Source organism: Brachyhypopomus gauderio, chromosome 2, assembly GCF_052324685.1.
Source record: "Brachyhypopomus gauderio isolate BG-103 chromosome 2, BGAUD_0.2, whole genome shotgun sequence".
Lineage (NCBI taxonomy): Eukaryota > Metazoa > Chordata > Actinopteri > Gymnotiformes > Hypopomidae > Brachyhypopomus > Brachyhypopomus gauderio.
In genome coordinates, this window is record NC_135212.1 from 23,442,316 (window position 1) to 23,463,284 (window position 20,969).

At 43.5% G+C, this 20,969-nt stretch overlaps 1 protein-coding gene across 1 annotated transcript in view; it reads right to left on the minus strand.

Annotated features, from left to right (window-relative positions):
• carmil2 (capping protein regulator and myosin 1 linker 2) overlaps positions 1–20,759 on the minus strand; it is a 38,187-nt gene extending 17,428 nt beyond the window's left edge. Inside the window, 33 exon segments of the mRNA XM_076991741.1 lie at positions 589–1,016; positions 2,226–2,273; positions 2,276–2,291; positions 3,015–3,107; positions 3,448–3,535; positions 3,746–3,834; positions 3,836–3,919; positions 4,085–4,198; positions 4,359–4,487; positions 4,977–5,075; positions 5,195–5,288; positions 5,461–5,529; positions 5,683–5,855; positions 6,536–6,590; positions 6,675–6,771; positions 8,930–9,011; positions 9,110–9,179; positions 9,604–9,708; positions 9,907–9,983; positions 10,367–10,444; positions 11,069–11,178; positions 11,706–11,792; positions 12,040–12,134; positions 12,402–12,490; positions 13,450–13,525; positions 13,725–13,798; positions 13,891–13,961; positions 14,163–14,260; positions 15,995–16,116; positions 18,090–18,149; positions 19,696–19,746; positions 20,241–20,335; positions 20,620–20,759. Coding sequence (XP_076847856.1) covers positions 589–1,016; positions 2,226–2,273; positions 2,276–2,291; positions 3,015–3,107; positions 3,448–3,535; positions 3,746–3,834; positions 3,836–3,919; positions 4,085–4,198; positions 4,359–4,487; positions 4,977–5,075; positions 5,195–5,288; positions 5,461–5,529; positions 5,683–5,855; positions 6,536–6,590; positions 6,675–6,771; positions 8,930–9,011; positions 9,110–9,179; positions 9,604–9,708; positions 9,907–9,983; positions 10,367–10,444; positions 11,069–11,178; positions 11,706–11,792; positions 12,040–12,134; positions 12,402–12,490; positions 13,450–13,525; positions 13,725–13,798; positions 13,891–13,961; positions 14,163–14,260; positions 15,995–16,116; positions 18,090–18,149; positions 19,696–19,746; positions 20,241–20,335; positions 20,620–20,659 — 3,156 coding nt within the window. The 5' untranslated portion in view covers positions 20,660–20,759.
• Between the last annotated feature and the right edge of the window lie 210 nt (positions 20,760–20,969).

The following is a 20,969-nucleotide window of genomic DNA, read 5'->3' on the forward strand; positions in this document are numbered from 1 at the left end:
ACACACACACATCGCCCAGTCACACCACCCAGGGAATCACACGCATACACACACAGCCCTTAAACATGGCAATGAAAAATACACACCCAAAATCTCTCTAACCACAACAGCCCCAATCTCGATCCCTCCCTTTCTCTCTCTCTCTCTCTCTCTCTCTCTCTCTCTCTCTCTCTCTCTCTCTCTCTCTCTCTCTCTCCCCCTCTCTCCCTCTATGCCAAAGCATCATTAGGAGCAGGATGATATAAAGATAAAAAGAAAAGAGAGAAAGAAAGGGACAGAGAATGATGGTGGTGCCACACACTTCATGCACACACACCGACACCCACACCCACACACACACACACACACACCCACACACACACACACACACAGCCTTCACTGCTGCTGCGGCTGCCTGCAACAACCTGAGCACCGCCATCTCGTCCTCCCTCCCTCCCCCTCTCTTTCTCTCCCTGTCCCTCCAGAAGCTAGCGTTCCCCTTCTCTCCATCTCCCCCTTGCCTCCATCTCTCTCTCCCTCTCCCTTCCTGCCCCTCTCAGCCCGTCTGCTACCCGCCCCTCGTCCGCGCTCTGCCCGGCCGCATCGTACCTGAGGCTTGCTGGGCGGCTGCCTGTTGCGGCGGTTGGGTCGGGGTCTGGAGCGCGTGTAGTGCCTCAGTGTGTGTCCGTCGATGGGCAGGTCCATAGGGGGCTTGGGAGGCGCGGGCTCCGGACGCCGGGGCTCTCTGCTGCTACGAGCGCTCGCGGCACCAGCGCCAGACCCAGCAGCCTCCGCCTCCCTCCTCGGCTGGGCGGAGCCTGCCACCGGGGGCCGGCCCTCGGTGGTGATGGACAGGCCTGTCGCCGACGCCGACGACGAGCACCTCCCCCTCTGCTCGGCTGCTAGCCTTGAGCTCGGGGCCCCTCCCCCGCTCCCGCCCCCTCCCTCTCCTTCCCCCTCCTGCTTGTGTTCCTCCGCCTCCTGCTGGGAGTGAGTGTTCGCTCTCGCCTGCTGCTCACTCTCCACTTCCAACAGACCTGCAGCAGGGGAGAGAGAGAGAGAAAGAGGGAGAGAGAGAGGGAGAGAGAGAGAGAGAGAGAGAGAGAGGGAGGGAGGTGAGAGAAAGCAGAGAAATGAGAGGGATAGAGGACTGGGGCAGGAATGAGCGCATGTGAATGGCGGACAGAGAGATCCTGGCAGGATGAGACAAGGTGAGACAGAGGGAGCGCAGGGGGAGCTTTACACAGCCGCATCAGAGACGAGACAAGAGCATGGAGCAGAGGCAGCCTGGTAAACCCGGGGGAAGGGGGGGGGGGGGTGTCAAACTGGAGCGGAAGACCGGATGAGACGACCACAGAGTCGTGATGCCCATGCAACAGAGGACTGCAGGTGGAGCCCATGAGCTTTGGGTTTACAAAACAAGTCAAAACGTACAGGAGAGAGAGAAGGAGAGGAAAGAGGAGATGGGAAATGCGGGAGCTGTGATGAAGGGTAAACTGATCCTTCCACCCCTCTCTCTTCCTCTCCCCCTCCCTCTCCCTCCATATCACCCAGCGCACTGCGATTAAAGGGGATGAGGTCTAGTTAGCAACAGCCACCACTTTCACTTATAAGGGGTCTCATGCTACCCCCCCTGAAACCTCCACCCAGCCCCATCAACACTGTGACAAAGCAGTCAGACAAGCGGGGAAATCCCCAGAGCCTTGATGGGGGAACCCCTACTCATATACTGTCATTCACCTGACACAGGAGCACACACACACTACAACAGAAACACATAGGCACTTCATCTGTTCACAGGTCTGTAATAATGCTTATGAGTGCATGTCTGCTATTACCAAACAAATTTGAATTTTACATGAAAATGGCCCCTTTCTTATATGGCAATACTGAATACACCTTTCTATATTACATATAGAAAAATGAATTTGTCATATGATCCTTTGAGGGTTATTATAGACCTGTTATAGACCTATAGATGTAGTGTTATCTATTTATAAAAGGCTTTAATCCAGTAGTGGCATCCACTGTAAACCCAGTTTTGTCCATGAACTGTGAATGGGGTGAAGGGGATGTTTATAACCTCACAAGAAGAAGATTGGAAACAAACACAAAAGTGAACTGGGTTTGTCATTAATTAAACAAATTAACAAAAAAAAAACGTGCATTGTTTTGCTCACTACTGTGGACAGACATTTGTGTGTGACGGTGAAACGTGTCCGTCGCTGAGGGCGGGGTGCACTTACTTTTGACCGACGGGGCGGGTCGGATGCTCCGGGCACAGAAGCTGTTCTCCAGATCACAGGCACGTACTGAACAACAACACGTTTTCAGATTCACACCCATACTAAAACATTCCTGTCATAACCCACACACACTGTTAAACAGTTAATGTTAGTGTTCGCCAGTGGGGGAAACTGGGGCTTTAATGCACCACGTGGATCCATAAAAGGTGTTTGACCTTTTAATTCTTTAGTAATATTATGCTTAAGATGTTGAGCTGCTTAGAGATTAATTCCTGTAACATCAGCACATGAGTACATAGCCAAGAATGACAACACCATGACATGGGTTATTGTACCTAGGGAAGAGAACTGCTTTAGCCCCACGATGCTTTGCCTTTCTAACCATGTATGGGGATTCAACAACAGTACATACCTCAGGCATTTTGCTACGTAGCTCGCCCACCACAAACCGGTGGAGTGCCAGGTCACCTTGTCTACACACCACAAATCTATACACTTGTATGACATTGTGACTTGTAGATATAGATTTGATATTGTTGGTGCTGATATTTTGTCTACTTATCTAATGCAGATGCATAACTACTGAAATAACAATTTCCCTCTGCCCACGGTCAGTTGGCTGGCTGCATCTTCAGTCTGAGATGTTTGAGTGAGTTTAGAAGCTAGTGGAGATCCAGGGGAGGATCCTGGCTAAGCTGCAGTGAAAGGGCGTGGTTGTGATGAGCGTTGGGGGGGGGGGGGGGGGGGGGGGTGTCAGTGTGTTTGGAGAGGCTGAATGTTCTGACCAACCTCATCAGTAGGAAACTCATGTTCCACAACACGTAGCTGAGGCACATTGGTCTTACTGCTGAAGGGCTGAGAGTAGTCCTTCAGATGAACATCCTGAAGAGAAGAACGGAGTATGAACACACACACACCCACACACACACACACACACACACACACACACACACACACGCATTCACACACACACTCACACACACGCATTTACATACACACACACACACACACACACACACACGCATTCACACACACACACACACACACTCACACACACACACTCTCACACCCACACACACACACACACACACACACACACACACACACTCATACACACGCACACACACACTCTCTCTCTCTCCTCACTCTCACACACACACACACACACACACACACACACCCACACACACCATGGAGAGTGCACATATTCCAAATCACGTACCAATTTTTGCTGAGCCACTGCTAAGTCCTGCAGCACTTCCTCAATGATGATCTCAACCAAAGTAACGCTGACTGAGAGCTTAAGTTCACTGAGAAAGAGAGAGAGATGGAGGAAAAGAGTAAAAAAAGACCAATGAAACGGAAAGAGAAAGAGGGAGAGATAAAGAGGGAAAAGCACAGAAGCATTATTACTCAGAGCTTTGACAACAGCGCGTCTCTTTTGCAATAATTTACTGTAATAATTACTGTTATGTGCATGAGTTTGTGTGTTTATGTGTGTGTGTATGTGTGAGTCTCACCTGAGCTTCTCCCTGATGCTGTCCTCTGCGTCTTTCGCCGTGCTCTGGATGAAGTGCGCGGCCTGGCGGGTCTTGCTGAGCACACGATTGGGCCAGCTGTTCGCTGACGCTGTTGCGCTGGACGAGGCGTGGGCATGCGGCCTGCGCCGTCTGCAGCAGCGTCTGCGCCTGCTCCTGTCAACACATACACAACCATCGCCACGTCTTAACAACAAACAACACAATGTTTGCAACTAAAGCCAATTAAATGTTCCACTAACACTAACGCGGCTAGAGCCATGTGCACATACAGCTGGAAAATGTTGTGGAATGAACATGTAGAACACAACCTCATTCTACCTGGATTTCCTCAGAGAGCTCACTGGTTATGGCTTTGGCGGCATCATCCAGAATGTGCTGCACCATTGAACCAGCAGAGGGCGACCTCCCCAACTCATAGAGCCTGGGCAGGGTCTGAACAGACAAAGCTCCCTAAATGATTATCTTTATTCAGTCACTGAATGATTGTCTAACGTTGGCTGTTCAAGGTATGATGTTACTGTAATGGTTGTAGAGATGTTCTAGGTATGATCATAGTATAATGGCTGTAGTGATGTTCTAGGTATGATCATACTATAATGGCTGTCCTGGCATGCTGGAGAGCTTCCTCTGCAGACAGAATGTCGCTCTGAACTTCCTGGATGTTGTAGCAGGCCAGAGGTCTCATGGTCTCCTGAAGCCTCTGACAGATGTTCTGTACTATCTAGATAGATCAACAGAGAATGAGAGATATAGAAAGTATAAGTGAGAGTCAGTGTCAACCCTAGGGACTCCACTTCCCAGAATTCCCTGTGTTGCCTGCACCATTCCTCCAATCCAGACAAGCAGAGAGTGGGACAGATTATTCCTATTAGAATTTCACATCTTCATATGCTCTAAAGCAGCGGTCGGGGGGTAAATACGACAAAATAAAATGATACGATAAAAACAAATATAAACCGCATAAAAATAACACTCACCAGTTTTTTGTTTTTTTTTTTCTGTGTGGCCCGCTACCAAATGACCCACGGACCGGTACTGGTCCGCGGCCCGGTGGATGATGACCACTGCTCTAAGCCTTGAGACAGATTTCCCTGATTCATCATTCTAGTGCTGGTGACATCAGTCAATCTGAATGAATCTGAACTCACAGTGAATCTGAACTCACTGCGGAGTGTGTGATGGCCCAGATGAGCACGGGAGCCATACACACCTGCTCTGAGCGGTTGGTCTTCAGGCCCTGCTGCAGACTGAGCATCTCCTCTGCTGTAGTGCATGGCCTCTGACTGTTCCTGTGTAAGCATGCCTGGATCTGTGAGTGCGCACACACGCGCCACACACACACACACACACACACACACACACAGTGTGAGTACAATGCTTCATCTTAGTCTATGGGCGTCTGTGGCCTTAAGGCCAAGCTGAGCTAACCTTTTGCATTGCCTCTTCAGTCTTCTCTGAGTTGGCACGGTAGGACTGAGTCATATCACTCATCGGGATGGACATGCGCTGTAGTGTGGTGTTCCTTCGAAACACACAGTGAAACCGTGTGTACACATACAGAGACAAAGACTTACAGAGTAACACAAACACCATTTTATCATCATAAATAGCACTGAGCCATTTAAAGGCTCCATCCCAACTACATTCCCCGAAACACCACACACCCACACACAGACAGACTCACACACACACACCTCTCCAAAGCGTTGGCTACGTCCATAAAACCCATAGCAGTCACGTTGTTCCTGTCCCACACCAGCGTTCTGTTCCAGATAACACAGCACATTAACTATTTACACGTACCATTTACATCAGCTCCGTATTAAACAATTAAAACGCAGTGGCTGAAATTTGGAGGCCATTACGGTTGTAGGGGCAAATGGGAAGGAAAATCGAAGGTCCATAGGGAAAGTTACCTAAGTTTGGTGTTGATCATGAGGGCCTTGGCCAGCATCTTTGCACCTGTGTCTCCAATGCAGTTGCCACTGATATCAATTTTGGAGAGACCCGGGTTGCTGCCCAGGCAGTTGATGAGGATGGTGGTGCCTGTTTTCAGCTTGGAATCACACACGGACAGAGACTCCAAGGGCTGGGAAAGGTAATCAGCATCGTTTATTTCTTCAAACCATGATCACCCTCCAAGATCATCTGTGAATCGCCTTACATTGCCAGAGTGGCAAGTTTGATAAGTGGTCCAGTGATGGTTCGTGTTTATTTTCATATTTTCATGTAAAAAACGTGTATTTATAATATTTATTTATCTTATCCTGCATCATTTTGTGCATGAGGTCTGAATATTAGTAGATTCCTGTAGGTCACAGTACCTTGTGTGCAAAAAGGCATTTTTAAAGTTATGTTAACAAAATATGTATCAGGGCCAAGTGTGAAAAAATATGCCAAAAAGGTATATGGAGAGGGAGAGAGACAGAGAGGAGGAGGAGGGGTAGGGGGGTAGAAGCATTTCAGTTTTAGTTAAGAATTGGGTAATTAACAAGGCGAGTGTGCCTCAGTGGAGAGGGATAGTGGGTGATTAAATCTCCTATGATGCTGGAGGGAGGAGGCCTTCTCGACTCAGGGGACTCTCCTTTTATTTTAAACATACCATGGCTGCACACACACACGCTCTCTCTCTCTCTCTCTCTCTCTCTCTCTCTCTCTCTCACAACATACACACACACACACACACACACACACACAAACATGTTCGTTAATGACTCTGCATGAGTGTGTGGTGAAGTGTTCCTTCAGATGAAAGGATCTATTACTCACACACTCCTCCTCCTGTATGAGCTGCACGATTCGGTGTAGAACATCTGACAGAGCTCTGGGAGAGAGAGGAGAACAGAGATGCATGGAGCAAGAAGGATGGATGGATGGATGGTAGTTGCTACTGTATAAAAGGCCTTACTTGGATTTCATGGCGAAGTTGCGTCCGAGGGCGAGGTGCCGTATGGACTGGCTGCGGCCGATAGAAAGCACCAGTGTGACCATGTTGTTCTCGAAGCCTGGAGCCCAGACACAGGAACAGTTTACCCAGGAGCACACCGCATAGCTCACGTGACTCACTCATCACCGAAACAACGCAAAACATGCCACTGTCAGCGGTGCTTTGTCAAATACTGGACAATATCTTCTAGCCTCCCTTGTTGTGAGCAGATCTGTTTCAGGATCACTAAAATCCATCTGTGCTACTTTTCGTTGGATGTCTGGGACATTCAGACCTCCAGGGGACAGGCAGCAGGGACTTCCTCTCATCCTCCCCAACACCTCATTAAAGATACATAACCAGCCACCTAACCCTACTTTCCAATGCTGTCCTGCCCTGTCACTCTGCCCAGTGTCCCGGTATACCCTGGACTCTGTGAAAGTCACTGTCCTTTGTACATGGTGTTCTATGTGTTTGTTGTATTTCCTTCTTTCAGTGCATTGTTTGTTTCACACTGCTGTTTTGGCCAGTTGCACTAGTACAGGCAGTTCGCGTGGAGAGGAAGTGATGTAGACGGGAGCCATGGGACAGACACAACGTGAAATAAAAATGACAAACGGTGAACAAGAAACAAACGTTTCAAGGTCTCACAATGCAGTGGAGTAACCCATGAACAGTGGATGGAGATCACACAGGTGGCACACAGAGAGCGCATGATATTGATAAGACAATGACCAACCAACTAGGAAGTGAAGAGAGGGGTTTAGTTGTACACATTAGTTGGGAATGGAAAGGGGGTTAGATAAAACCAGCAACAAGCTAACAAGGGGGTGTGGCAATCGGTGGGAGGAAAGTAAACACAGGCATATGGTAACATGGTGTCACTGGAAGCATAAGGAAATAAGGACAATATACTGTGATACTAACTTGACTTCAGTGAGTTCACAATGTAACAGACACCCTTCTTGTTTTTGTGTGTGTGTGTGTGTGTGTGTGTGTGTGTGTGTGTGTGTGTGTGTGTGTGTGTGTGTGTGTGTGTGTGTGTGTGTGTGTGTGTGTGTGTGTGTGTAGTTTTGTGTACAGTTCTGTCACAATTTCCATTGTCTGCCAAAGTCCAAAACTTAAATCAGTACCACAAGTTTCCTGGATCAAGAGGAAATAAAACTCTGCCCAGAAGCTGCTAGCAACAACTTACATTGCCTGAATCCTACTCTTAGTGAAACCATGCAATCACCAGCCACTTTAATGAGGACAACGTCTGCTCAGTCGTGAGTTTATCTAATCAGACAATCATATGGTATTAGTTTAGTGTGTGAGCGTTACGCAGACATGGGTCAAGAGCTTTAGGAAATGTCCACAGCAAACATCAGACATGGGCGGATGTGACCTGAGTGACTTTGAAGGTGACGCTGGTTCTCCTGCCTAACAGGCTGGTTGGAGTTATTTAAAAACTGCTGATCTTCTGAAATTACATCCACTGAGAGGTAATTCTGCAGGCAGAAACGCCTTTTTAATGAGAATAGCCAGACTGTATCCATCTGACAGGAAGGCTATGATCATCCAATTAAGCCATTAATTTCCAATTGTATTGAGCGGAGAGGAATCACATAATTGTGTTAGTACAGATAAGAAAAGAAATCCAAACCCAGTGTGTAATCAGGTATGTGCTGGGGTTTACTGAGGGAACTCCTAGCCCAGAATAAGCCATAAATATGTGCCTATAAATAATTCCATGCTAGCAGCTCTGGTTCCCCCATGCACTGTGTGGGAACCCTCAGATGGCATATTTATGGTGAACAATTCTCTTCCTGGGCTGCTCACAACTCTGTGTGTTAAACAAGAGAGACAGAAAAGGCAGGAAATACCAGACAAGAATCATGTCTTTTCTGTCTCTCTGCACACTTTTACGTCAGTCAAATATATTTTTTCAGGTCACTCAAGGAGGGATTTCTGTTTAGCAACACTCTTTAGTTCAATCTCTGCCCCTAGGAGAAATAGTGAGTGTGAAGGAGAGAGGAGAGAGAGAGAGAGAGAGAGAAGAGAGAGAGAGAGAGAGAGAGAGAGACAGGAAAAAATGAGATAAAGAAAGAAAGAGAGAGAAACGTGTTGAGGATATGTTTATGTGAAGGTGAATGAGTCATAGAAAAGGAAAGAAAAAGACAGAAAAGACAGAAAAAGGAGAACCATGCGAGAGAGTGAGAGAAGGGAATGAGAGGAGAACGAGACAAAGGCCGTACCGTTGTCAGACAGATCGAGGCTGCCAATGGCCTTGGTCTCAAAGATGTGTTCCTGAATGACCTGAGCACCACCGGACCGCAGCTAGGGAGGGATGCACAAAATAAGACAGATGCCAGTGTGTGTGTGTGTGTGTGTGTGTGTGTGTGTGTGTGTGTGTGTGTGTGTGTGTGTGTGTGTACCTCACAGCTGCTGATGTCCAACTCCAGCTCAGATAGGTGGGTGTTGGTGGCGAGTCCTTGGAGCAGTAACCTGATAATCATTCACACATGTACAGTCTGAACCATGCAGCTGGCCACACAATACATTCATCACAGTATCTAAATCAGGAGGCACCTACACTTAGAGTGGAATATACTCAAGTTAGACAAGATGTTGAAGAGAATCTGAAATTTTTATAGTTATCTGAATTCAATTGTAGCTGTAATTTAAACAATTATTTACTTCAAAACTATATGTACTTCAAAACACATTTGAACATGTCCTTATGGAAAACATTCCAGTTCAGATAGATGTCCACCCTTAGCTATATTAGCTAAAAGGGGAAAATTCTGGAAATTAGATATTTTGACAATTTCTGTCAAAAAGGTGTCAATTCTACATGGTGGAAAACTCACACCAATCTATAAACACACTAATCATTGAAAAGTTACATTATCCTGGAGACAGCCAGTACCTGAGGGCTTCTGGGGGTAGTTTAGTGCCTGCCAGTCCCACATATTGCAATTTTGTGCTCTTAGTGAAGAAGTCCCTCACACTGCGTGTCACCTCACGAACCTTCCTAAAGCACACACACACGCATGCGCGTGCACACACACACACACACACACATACACACACACACACAGCACTTAATACAGGGCCTGAGCCATAACACATAAGCTCAAAACACTCACTCTAAACAAGATTGCCGATGTAGGATGAAAATGTTCCTTTTCTGATCATGATGAACAGACCCACAATGGTGTGTTGAACTCACCTATGAGAGAAGGTGTTTCTGCAGAGGTTGAGGTAGGTCAGAGTAGAGCAGCAACCATTACATAGAGACACAAAGAGCTAGAGAGGGAGAGGGAGAAAGAGAGAGTGAGAAAAAGAGAGAGAAAGAGTGAGAGTGAGTGAGAGAGAGAGAGGGAGAGAGCAAGTGAGAGAGGGAGAGAAAGAGAGAGAGGGAGAGAGAGGATACATCTTAAACATTTTCCTGGCTAAGGAACTTCCACAACCCAGTTAAACCTCAGAAGCTCCCCAGAAGTGGAAGGAATGTCTTTGACACAAGTCCAGCCACCTCAACATACTACCACACTGAGCACATAGCTCCTCCCTCTGCCTCACGTCCTTCTTCTGACATGAAGTGAAGCTTAGACTATCAACTAGAGGCCGCGTGGATGAGCAGCCAAGCTCAAAAACATGGCGAGCAGCATAGGACAGATGTGGTCACTCACGGTGTCCAGGGGACAGTCTGTGGAGCTGAGGTCCAGGTGGGTCACTGCACTAGGGGCCGACAGGAAAGCGAAGAGGTTCTGTCAAAGAAGTCAAACAGCGGCCAACTTAATACCTTCACTCAGTCAGCTACGGCAGACTGTGGTCGCTCAACTGCAGGTCATACATTTCATTTCCAGGCATCTTGCATACGTGTTGTGGGTTGCCACCAAATACATTACACATCAGTACATCATTTGTTTTAATTTATTTCAATGCTAAATCAAGAATTGTACTGTAACCAGCAGTTACTTTATACAAGTAAGTTATACAAGTGTAATTTCTGCTCACCAGGCACCATTCAGGGCTACTCTGACGATGCACATGGACTGGTACAGTTTCTGACTGAGTTTTCTTTAATTTTTGTGTCATTAACAAATTATGCAAATGAATAATGAGCAATTAATACTAATATTAATTTTCTAATACTGATATTAATGAATGACAACAGTAAGGAGAAGGGGAGGGGCATGCAAGGCCAGGATTAGACATATCCTAATTTAAATTAGTTAATGAGAGAAATATTTAGAGAGCCCCATTGACAGAATATATTTAATGTGCCATGTCGTATTTAATTGGCAGAGCTCCTTGGTTACATTTGCGATAACGAGCACACACTGATTGAGCACAGTAGCATAGTCCTGTCCCCCCTGAACTCCACTCACCACTGCATCCTCTGTAGCCAGACAGCCCAGATTGCCACTGAGGTCCAGATGGGTCAGAGAGCTAGAGAGAGTCTTGTTCAGGCTGAGCACCTGAGCTACACTGCCCAGGCCTACAGACAGAGAGGAGAGGACACAATAGTAACCACAGACAGGACAACGAGATGGCGGGAAGGACACAGCGGAAGTCGAAGGAGGTTGACTGCACGTTTGACCGATAGCATTTATAGAATGAAACATCTACACGAGTTACACTGGACTGAAACAACTGAATTTGAAAGCATAATAAGCATTTTAATAAGCAAGCTGAATTTTGACCTGAGATTAAATATACAGTGAATATGAATATTTATTAGTTGATATATATCCATGGACGAAATTTTGATTTCATAGGTGGGGGGACACAACTGGCTTGAGAACTGGGAGTGGGTGGGGGGGGGTGGATGGTGTGTGAGTCAAACGTTGACGGGGGGGGGGACATCTCTATTTAAATATTGTTTTTAACCGTAAAAACTGCAGGGGACCAAAACCGGCTTTTGAAAAATGCCCCCCCCCCCCGCCCCCCCCCCGCCCCCCCCCCCCCCCCCCACATCAAATTACATCCATGTATATATTATACCCAAGAGGAAGTCTTAGGTACCTTTAGGAGACAGTGAGACCTTTGAGAGATGCAGCTGATTAAGACCGTGAGGCAGTCTGGCCAAACTCTGGCTCAGTGATATAACTCCTAAAGAGAGGGACAGAGAGAGAGAGAGAGAGAGAAGGAGGGAGAGAGAGAGGAGGAGGAGGGAGAAAGAGGTATAGAGAGAGGAGGGAGGGAGAAGGAAGATAGGAAGGAGAGAGGTATAGAGAGAAGAGGAGAGGGAGAGGGAGAGAGGAGGGAGAGAGAGAATAGGTGTGTCTGGCATACAGTGCATTAACATCAGTGCAGACATGAATAGGAAACTGATCTCAGATCAGAGCTATAGCAGCACCTTTGTCCTCTATAGGGTTTGCAGACAGGTTGATGATACGGAGAGCTGATGCGGGCTGCTCACCCAGAGCACGGGCCATTTTTACCGCAAAATCCCTACAGCATCATTTACAGGAAGAAAGAAGGGTCAAAAGGGCTGGTACAATGTCTGGAGTAGAAAGGTAAATCCACACTATTAAAAAATTGTAGTGATATATTGCATTTGTAATGAGACACAAAAAAGGCTATGAAACAGTACAAAGGTTTAAAATCCTGCAAATAAGAGGACAACACGACACACAAGTTTTATCACACTGAACTGTCGTGCAGGCTGGTTCTCCATATCTTTACTTTATGCTTGCAGGGGGCCTGGTTCACACTCACGCTTTGAGCCCGGCGGCCTCCAAGGAGAGCTCTTGTAGAGCTGTAGACCTGTTAATGAGGTAGATAACCTGCTCCTGCACATCTAGTGTCTACACACACACACACACACACACACACACACACACACACACACACAAACCACAAATTCACATGAAAAAATAAAATGAAATCACACAGCTATATATATTAGTTCAGAGAAACAGAAAGACAGGTCACCTGACAGGAAACTCATCATGTTCAAGTAAAAACAATGTCCCGACGATGCAAAATGTGTGCTGTAAATGTGAATTGCTACTTTATCAGAATTACCTTACCAAAAACACCCAAAACACCCAAAAATGTCTTCATCACAAATGAGTACATTCCTTATTGAAATAAATGGCTTGTCAGGGCCTTCCATACTAATGGGCATGTACTGTGTCATGGTCAAGTCAAGTAAAGTAATTTGGATTTGGACAAGTGACACACTGATGATGTTTTTCCAGAGATGGGGGAGGGGGAAATTAAGTGTGCTGGAGGTGATAGAATAGGACTGGAAAGAGATTGAAAGTGTGAGAATATTGGCTGCTTCTTATAAATGCACACACATACACATGCATGTGCATGTACACACACAGGAAAAAATATTCTCATGATCACTATCTCGCTGACCCACATAGAAACAATCACCAAAAGAACTGGAGGTGTGATAACCTAATGAGATAAGAAGTATCTTAAGAAGTATCTGACATTTTTAGGTACACACTTTATTCAGACATGTATACATTACAAGCACGTATACATTACAAGCACGACAATTACATTCAAAATCTTTTCTGCATAAAAGAAAGGGGAATATCTAATAGCTCAGTAGCTAACGTTCTTCTTTATGTCTGTGTGGTCCAGTGATTTTGGTAAATGTGTATTTTTAACATCATGGTGTCTCTCACTGGTCTTACACATTTGATAACTAAGTTGGCAGTTAATCCACTTAACAATCTATAACCTAAGGAATACGATTATGATCAACCTTACACATAAAACAATGGAAAGAAGTATTCATATATACCAGTTTGAAGTCCCTGCTGCAGATCTTGGTAAACCACTGATTGAAGGACAGAGCACCTACAGCTAACGCCAAATCCCTGCGTAACAGAACATTTAGCCTCAATTAAATCCTTACGCTGGGAGAAAAGTCGAGTTAAGAAAGTTAGCTACAATAGTTTTATGAATCCAGGCAGATCACTAGGAAGGAACTGTAAGGTTAGAGCAGATTAAATGCATGTTTGGGTAACTGCTTGCATTTGTTTGAACACTTGAAATTTCACAAAGACGATAATTTACCTGCTTTCTAAATGACTGAAGTCCAGAAAATTGAATTCCCGACAGTTATGAACATGGTAGATGTTGTCTATGTCCTAAACAACAACAGAAACAGTTGACAAAACAAAATGTCGAGGTGGCAAATAAAATGTAGCCAGTATTAAGATAAGCAGAGGAGAGTTCTGACCCACTGGACTTCCTCGTGACACGGAAACTCGTTGAAGTCGCACAATGCAGCGTAGGTGTCAGAGAAACCCCCTAGAAGCAAGCAGTCAGACAACCAAAAACATGCTAACAAGCAGTGATTGCTTGAGGTCACCTCAAACCTCTCAACAGCTCAATAATGCAACACAAAGCAAAGGGAATGTCATAAACCACAGGGCCACTATGAGGAACACATTTTAATGCACTGACGTTATAAATGTAGGTGTGCAGTAGTCGACATGCAGGGCTACTCACCACAGGGCCTCTGAGATCTGCTAAGATGCTCCTCTGCTCTGCAGGTTAGAGTCCAAAGCCGGTCCTGGAGATCAGGCGGAATCTTCTTCAGAAGTTTCCTGAGAGTGAACGAGAGAACAAAAGAGAGAGAAAGAGAAAGAGAGAGAGAGATAGAGAGAGTTGTAAGAGCAAAAAAAAAATCAAGAATGGCACCTTCATCTTCTTCCTAGTCACAGCATGAATCACTTACCACTGTTTACTGATAGGTGTCATTCCTCCACAATGCACAGCCTCTTAACGCTTAATGTACCCTTGACAGGCAGCTTTTAAAGGTCAAACTATTCCATGTAGAAGTGTTTAACTGTTTTAAACTGGCTTAAAAATTACTATATATATATATATATATATATATATATATATATACATATATGATCGTGTGTATTCTAGTTTTGATTTGACCATTTCTTTTACCATTTTTGCTTCCGGTGCTATGTTTTTCCTGATTTAAGTGTGTGACAGTTTCACACTGTTTTATGAAGTATTAAAATGTGTTCAGTCAGAAGAGGGGAGGGCAGAATTGCAAAAAGTGCATTTGAACAGTGTACATTTCACTCATGGTGTGTAGTAGCAAGACCTCAGAAAACAAGGTTCCGGAGACTTTGGTTCCTATTATTCCTGTATTTAAAAAAATTAATGGTGTCTTCCCTTTTCATGTGTTTTCTTCCATGAAAGAGCTTATGTCCGCTCAACGGCTCTGACGACAAAGTGAACTACTCAACTATACGCTGACTTCACAAACGTATTTATTTAGCAAATGTTCCCTAACTAACCTAAAAATGGTGGTAAGATCAAAAAGAGGCACAGTAATGTCGCTTATGTTTTTATTTTGAAAATGTTTAATTCTACTACACACTGCTAGTAGTTAGTTATAGGCCTCTATATACCCTACATACACAGGATATGTACACTTGAGCCCAGAAGTCCATCTAAAGATATTCTAACTTGGTTTTCCCACTTTTCCATTTCTTTTGGAAGTGAATTAAAGAATTTGGTTTGTAATCAAATAATTTTATACCAATCGGACACAGATTTATTCACTATATAAAATGTCCAGGAGGTCTACATACCTGAAGTTGACATACCGGTACTCTTTAATATGGAAGATTTGAGAAATTGATGTAACGTTGCTTTTAAATCTTCGGCCACAATAGTTCATAGCGTACTAGTGACAGCGCTTTTTTGTGCATGATTTCATGGGAAAATCCAAAGCTGTACTAAAGTTTACAAACATCATACTCATTTCACATTGCCAACATAGCTATACACCCTTAGAAGAAATCTTTATCTTTAAATGCCAAATGAATAAAGGTATATCTAAAAAAAAAGCCTGTTTTTAGCTTTTTAGTGGTAAATCAAACACCAAAATATCTGATTATATAATAAAGGGTTGATGTATGTTTTTTTTAGTTACAAGGGCTTTATTGTGCAGGTTTTTGTATGCTGTAACATTAATATTACCATCCACTGAACTAGGAAGTCTTGCCTAAAACCTGTAAAAAGACACACACTTTTATCTCCCCTCCATCAAACTGATGCTGTTGGCACAAAGCACACTGGTGGGAAAAGTGCTTTTGGCATCCGCCAAACCCATATTCATTCATCATCACTACCACATAGTGAAATATGATTCATATCTCCACTGAATTTATACAGCACACTTTATACATGTACATTGTGTGCCCAGGAAAGTAGGATGACCCTAATTAAAAAGGAAGCACAGATTTTACCTTCCTTAGGTCTTCAAACTGTATTTTACCATTAGTGATATGACCTCTGATTGGCTGGTGACTTACCCTGGGGACGAATCAGGGAAGATCTTCTTGAGTGAGGCAGTCATATGACTGACCACAGCTTCCAGGTCTTCTACTGACATCAGACTGAGAGAATACGTATGCCTGTCCGTTTCAATAGTCACCTTGTATCCATGCACAAACATACACACAAACACAGATGGGCAGAAATATATATTTTCCTTCAGTCATAGAAGTCAGTAATTGGTAGTATGCAAAGAGCAAAGCAGAATTGTGTTTCCTTAATGTAAGCAGCTTGATTACATGATTCCTGCGAAACATGTTTTGAACAGCCTATGAAACACTAACAGACCACAAACAACTACACAGTTCCCCTGTAAACCGATGCTCTATAAAACATTATTTCTTAATGTTCAACATTTCTTTCTAACCAAACTGAAGTTCAAATGAACTTGCATAAAAATTGCATATCTGCCCTGAAAATGTGAAAATCAGAAATATAATTATCAGTATTTCAATTTATGCACGTATGCACATAATACTAAGTATTAAAATTAAGCATTCAACCAGAAAAAAATATATTATTGTATTAGTACGCAATCAGCCAATAACATTAAGAACAAGCTGATCTGACTGGCTTGTAATTTTCATGTTGTCACAACGCAGTTCCGAACTTTTCATTGTGTTGGGACAGTGTCTGGAGGTAAGACACCAGTAAAATAAATAAACACAAAGTATTTACTATCCACAAGCCTTTAAAACTCCAGGAGTATTATTCAGCTAGTAATATAAGTGTGCTACCAAAGGGATGTGTTGCCATTCTCACTCTGTCTCAAATAGATAATTACTCCGAAGAAATAAGAGACCACATCTATCAGATAATCCAAACCAATGAACTTTACTAATGAACTATAGGTTTTCAATATTGAGGCATGGACTGCAACACAAGACCAAGCACTGTGCCTGACCAAGGAGAATTCCAGCTCACATGTTTGGTGTTTGGAACAAATACAGCACAAATGCATAGAAACAGCACATCACTCACTTGTTCCTCTCAGTGAAACATGATGTGAAGAGAAAGGTTGAGCATTTGTGACACCCACCAAACTAGTCAAACCAAACTAACGTGTGATCAGTTTGTCAGACATAGTCAGATATGATCAAACAAGCATATGACCACACCTGGTTACACTTGACAGAGGAACTTCAAGCTGAAAATACACTAACCATAAATAATACAATTATAGAAGTACCTCCAATGTTTGTAAATCATATTCACTTTTTATGTGCTAAGTAAAACAATGTGTCTACATCGTAAATCTACATCGTCCCTGTAAATTACACATACACAATTGCATAGGCACATCTCCATATAAACTGAATGCACTGTGGGGCGTCAGTCTGTGCCTCTGTCAATGAAAGATAGGTGCCCTTAATAAAAGACACTTTGAATATATTTGTTACAATTTGCAGAATGTATTTATGTATAGCAGTACACTCAGGATAGTCCCATCATTTTTCATAGGCATTTTAGATGTTGTCATGACTATATTGGATAATACTTCCAATCGTGACATTTCTGGTTGAAAGGTTTCAGCTTCTGATTACATTAATGTTAACATATAAACAAATTAGCTATCCGATATTGTGCATCCTGCAGTGTTTACACTCCAACTAAAGAGTGAGACAGCACACAGCCATGTTAACACAGGCTTTGAGCAATTTTGTGTATAGAAAAATTAACTGGAAACAGGAAACGTAAAAATAAAATGTACATGAATTAAATGCACAGTGTTTTTACATGTTTAAACTCAGCTGAGGCTGGTGAGTGCAGACCCCAATTACACTCAGTCTTCACTTAGCACACAGCCTTTATTTTGGTTTCTCTCAGGGTTAACTCAAATTATTTAGTAAAGGTTAATTAGTAAACAATAATCCTGCAGTTTGGAGGATAACACTCAATAATAAAGGATAAAATGTTTTGCCTCATATTTATGATCAAAATCAAAATGAAGCAAATCAGAGCAGAAAGTTAACAAGAATACAATGTTTGACCTTCAACATACAGCAAATTAAATGACGCACAAAGGCTTGAGACAGCGAGGAAATTAGTAGAGAGGTAATTAATAAAGTTTACCTGCTCAACACTCTCAATGACGATGCCGTGGATCTCTAAATAGCTGAAGGAGCTTTCCATCTACAGTGAGACATTGTAAAACCTTCAAACGTGCGTACACACTCGCTGATACGTAAACACACACACACACACACAGTCAGACTTGCACATACACATTATCCACTCAGCAGAGCTGGTGATTCAGGAGTTAATGAATGACAGCGCGTGAGGACGAGGAGGAAACAGGTCAGTTTGTGAAACTCAGTTCGGCACAGAGGCCACAGACCACAACTACGCTCGCCTCAACTTCATTGTCTTAATTCTCCTTTTTAAACGGCTCATTTCAACTAAATCACGATTGACACTGTATCAGTGTTCCGCAACAAACGTGGGTCTTAGACTGGAAAAGGCAAACGCTTTTACACGAACGCACAATACCTGCAAAGCAAAGCAAAGTCGTGTTTAAAGTAAACACTGGCATTAACCATGTAGGAATAATGTTTACAGTGCTCAATCAGGAAATACTGTTTTAACATCCAGCATTTTTCTAATCTGATCTAACATGAATCCCTAGAATGTTTTGTTTGTTTATTTATGTTTTCTTTTTCTATTGTTGATCATATATCCATAAAACTGCAACTCCATGGGATGAAAGCTAGGATGCTAGGGTAGGATGAAAGGATATTGGTCTCTCCTCATAGTGGTACTCTGTCACCACTAACTCACTAATTACTAATTCAACACGCTTTATTCATACTGATAAAGTACTTACATGGTATCAAATGACTGTTGCTAACGCACACAGACTAAAATAGGATGAAGAGTCAAAAAGACCACAGAATTCAGGTGTTTGTTCCAACCATATACCTGAACTATTGCTTTCCGTGAGATCTTTCTTGAAATAAGGTGGTGTAGTTTTCTAGGGCTGCAATTAAAACATGCAGACCACAGGTCCCTCAGCACTGTACTGATGAGCTACCATCCTGCATTTTAATATTATGACACATGTAGGTTCAACATTCAGATGATCATAAACTGATCAAATCATTGAATAAATCAATTGGATAAAGCTTATTGTTGGAACTTAAGTGTCCCCTGTGGTCAGTGTTAATTCAGCAGCACCTCAGTTGAAAACCATGATTTTAGACACTGCAGTGGATCATGCTCTTAGGACTCTGTGGAGTTTAGCAGATGATGTAGACCAGGGCTATTCAGCTATATTTTTCAGCGGGCCAGATTTGGCAGAGAGCTCTGACCTGTGGGCCAGACAATTTTCAGACCTATATCAATACTGTCATAGTTGATGTAAAATTAAAGCGAATTTAAATTGTTGATGGGAGGTGGGGTGGCGAACGTAATTTGTTAACCTAGGTGGGGGGGGGGGGGGGGGGGGGGGGGGGTTGTGTGTTGGCGAACACAATTCTTCTCCTGCAGGCCGGATCAAGTTCATCCGCGGGCCGCCAGTTGAATAGCCCTGATGTAGAGTTTGATAATTTAGCCTTAGCCTACACCATACTTCTTTATTAACTTTCATTGGGCCCTGAACCAAAAACCCTCTCATTACAAAACCTCACTAATTATCCCTCTTATTAGCAGCAAATCCTTAACATGGATCTGTCTCACTCACCTTCACTGGTGGCTTGCTATGGAACATATAAGCTCTCCACTGAGTCATTACCTGTCAAAGAAAGAGAAGAGAGCGCTAGACAGCAGTGAGAAGAAGCAGAGCGCCACCTGCTGGAGAAATTAAACATCACCAGAATGCTGAGAACTGCAGAGATGCTGTGTGCCAATTTGAGTTGCTGGGCAAATCTGTGCTGGATATAGTCTTAATTATACATCACTTTTTAACAAAGCCACGGAACTACTATGCTAGCATGAGAGGAAAAGCAGTAAGCCATTATGCAAGCATGAAGATATTCACAAATGTGCTAATTCATCAAGGTCCAAAAAAAAGGGGGGGGGGCATGTAGAGCTTCAGAGAGCGAAACTTTGCCATTTCTACCAGTAGACCTTACTCAAAACCACAATGGTTATGTCTGTAAAGGTTCCCAGCACTACTGGGTGAAGAGCGTTTTGCAGTTTGCGATAAGTTCTTCAACATAGTTGAACATATTAGTTATTATTAATAGACCGTAGAAAGGTTAAGCAAAAATGTAAATACCGACTTACAAAAACTCTGCCTTCTGACCGGTCCCTGCACTGGGTGAGTTGCACAAGCCTCATAACCTGGACTCTCTGGGGTTTCAACACTTGATTAATGGCATCTGATACATACACACACACACACACATATATATATATATATATATATATATATATATATATATATATATATGAGAGAGAGAGAGAGAGAGAGAGAGAGAGAGAGAGAGAGAGAGAGAGAGACAGACTTGCACTAGATTAAAACAGTAGTGGGTGATCACCTTAGTTACACAAGAAATTCCTGGATAAATGTGCAGGTACCATGTGCTGTGGTACCTGACCACTAAATAAACTTTAGATTTGCTTGTAAGGGGTATACAAAGAAATCAGCGATAAAGCTCTGTACCTTTCAGGCAGAAGGGAACCGCCAACTGAGAAGCCATCATATCTGTTCTGCAGTGTCTGTAGAAACTGGGTGCACGAGAGGCCAACTGGCAAATCTTACTAAATGCAGGTGAAGAGTGTGTGCTCACTCACACACACACACACATCCTGCTGCATTGTGATTCATGCTCATGGTGAGAAACCACAAGGTTCTGAGACAGGATATGACACCTTCAGACCTATATTACACCTATATTACACACAGCCACCAAAACGCTTCACATGTTTTTACAGTTAATGCAAGCATTAAAAGAGCAATAACATTAAGTCTCCTCAAAATACATATGTATATATGTAATAATGTAATTAATG